This window comes from Venturia canescens, chromosome 11, assembly GCF_019457755.1.
Source record: "Venturia canescens isolate UGA chromosome 11, ASM1945775v1, whole genome shotgun sequence".
Taxonomy (NCBI): domain Eukaryota; kingdom Metazoa; phylum Arthropoda; class Insecta; order Hymenoptera; family Ichneumonidae; genus Venturia; species Venturia canescens.
In genome coordinates this window covers 7,589,781-7,591,911 of record NC_057431.1, presented here as the reverse complement: position 1 = coordinate 7,591,911, position 2,131 = coordinate 7,589,781, and the positions used below count along the sequence as shown (strand labels likewise).

The following is a 2,131-nucleotide window of genomic DNA, read 5'->3' as shown; positions in this document are numbered from 1 at the left end:
TAGAGAGATCTCGATGAGAAACGCGGTTACATCGAACTTTTTGAACTTCTCCAAAGTTTCGCTCGAATGGGCTCGTGTATCTCGCACTCCTCTTCGTCGCGACGGTGTCCTCCGTCTCAGTCGCTCTTTTCACCGTCGAATAATTCCTCGTTTTGTAACACGTGATTGATATACCTGCGAGAAATTGGACAAATTGAAACTCTCTATCGATCGTGTGATCTGGAACGTCTCCGCTGTATATAAAGGGGGCGCGAGCCTCCAAAAATTGGGCAGTACGTTCTCGACCATTTTCGACGAATTACGATCGTCAGCTTCTCGTTAAAATAGCTCGAACATGGTTCTCCACAAAGTTAGTATTCCGCGGACACAAATTAGTTGAAAACTCATTTGCAACTGGGCGCGGCAACGAAATATTTGAATGGGGCGCGAAGTCAGCAGGTTCTCTCTGGGGAGGAATTTTTAACTTGAATTTTTGAACGAACGAGTCGACGAGTTACTTCAAAACATTTCGTTAATTCGACACGGTTTTTGAAAATGAGTTTTTGGAGAAATTCGAAGATTTTCACGCTGGTGCTCAATCAGAAAAAATGCACAGGCACAAATATCATTTTAATTTAAATGATAATTCAAAGCCTCTACGAAGCAGCTGGAAAAACAGCTCCTCTCATTTTTTTCTTTCGTTCTCCTTCACCAGATTTCGGCTGTTCTCCTCCTTCCGACGCTGCTTTTTATCGACGCTGCAAGAGCCGACGGCCACGCACACTCCTTCCAACACTTCCATGGTCCAACGATCGGGGAAGCTCAAGCAGTCACGTGGGAAGACGAACACGGTCATCATCAGGATTTCATTGCTCATCCGAAGTACGAATATGCTTATGGGGTCAAGGATCATCGCACTGGCGATTACCACGGACAGAAAGAACATCGCGACGGTTAGTGATCTCGACTTGGATTGGTTGGTTCGTGGGTAGAAGCATGAAAAAACTCAAAAACTCGAGTATTTCGAAAGTTTATGTTGAATTAATAAAAATGAATAATTTTTTGTCCTCAGTAGGGTGATGCCTCGTTCTTTGATCATAAAACTTTGTCGAAGTTTCTCATTTTTATTGGAATCTCCGTTTTTTGGAGTAAAAGCTCGAAATTTGTATTTTTTGGCTTAGAAACTTTTGCCGTTCTCGAATTGAGTTGCATAAATGTTGGTTCGTTGGTGAAAAATTTAGTAATTTATGAAATAAAAAGAAATAATTGAGAAGAGATTTTTTCCAAAGTCTCCGGTAGCACAAAAATGAAAAATACCGAATTTTCGGTCGAGTGCCCTTAAATTTTGACGCACTTTGAAAAAACAGGATTCCTTCATCAAATCGTTTTTGCCTTGGGCCAACTACTCCGAATGTTCGATTCCAACTTATTTGAGTAAGTTTAGAAAAGTGTTATTTCCACCGAATTGAATTATTGGGATGATTCGAAACTAGGTCACGACGTGACGGGCGAGTACACAGTGAAGGAACCAACGGGGAATGTAAGAACTGTTAAATATTACGCCGACGAGACGGGATTTCACGCCGACGTGCACAACAGCGACGGACATTAAAATCGAAACTTCGGCATGCGTTGGATGAAGAAACGAGTGAGCCTTATAAAATGTATTCTTAAGGAGGAGCGCCAGTTGAAAATGGACTGGAAAATATACGATTTTAAGTAGCATTCGCTGTTTTTATTTGTCGAGAATACCTTTCACGAAATCCGTTACAGTAAATTGAATGGCGAGCAGTTCAATTTCGCGTTTTGATTCTCGTATCTTCGATTAATTTCTCAACGTTACTTGTCATTTTATTTACATCGATCGTCGAACAATAGACAAATTTTTCTGAAAAAACTCTGTTCATTTACACGAAAAACTTGTTTTATTATTCCCACAAAATGATGATGAAATTTTCTACTTGAAGCGACCAAAAGGTCAGCAGCGATATTTCCAATATTTCATCGAAATTCCTCCAAAAAACAAGCCCTAAATTCCAGCCAGTCAAGCTTTCCCAGGCTTGGAAAAACGCGAAACTCCTGCGACTCGAAAATCAGTACTTTTCCACCGAACAGAATATAATAACCATAAAAATCCATCCGCACAATAATC

At 40.5% G+C, this 2,131-nt stretch overlaps 1 protein-coding gene across 1 annotated transcript; it reads left to right on the top strand.

Moving 5' to 3' along the window:
* Positions 1–276: 276 nt before the first annotated feature.
* On the top strand, positions 277–1,704 carry LOC122418093 (cuticle protein 8-like). Its single transcript, XM_043432126.1, has 3 exons — positions 277–349; positions 695–932; positions 1,473–1,704. Exons 1-3 carry the CDS (start codon positions 335–337, stop codon positions 1,589–1,591), a joined length of 372 nt encoding a protein of 123 aa, XP_043288061.1. The 5' UTR covers positions 277–334; the 3' UTR covers positions 1,592–1,704.
* Positions 1,705–2,131: the final 427 nt, after the last annotated feature.

Bases quoted from the DNA above. Each gene is read 5' to 3' on its own strand.
- LOC122418093 (XM_043432126.1), top strand. The intron at 933-1,472 runs GTTAGTGATCTC...ATTCGAAACTAG, and splicing joins ACAGAAAGAACATCGCGACG to GTCACGACGTGACGGGCGAG.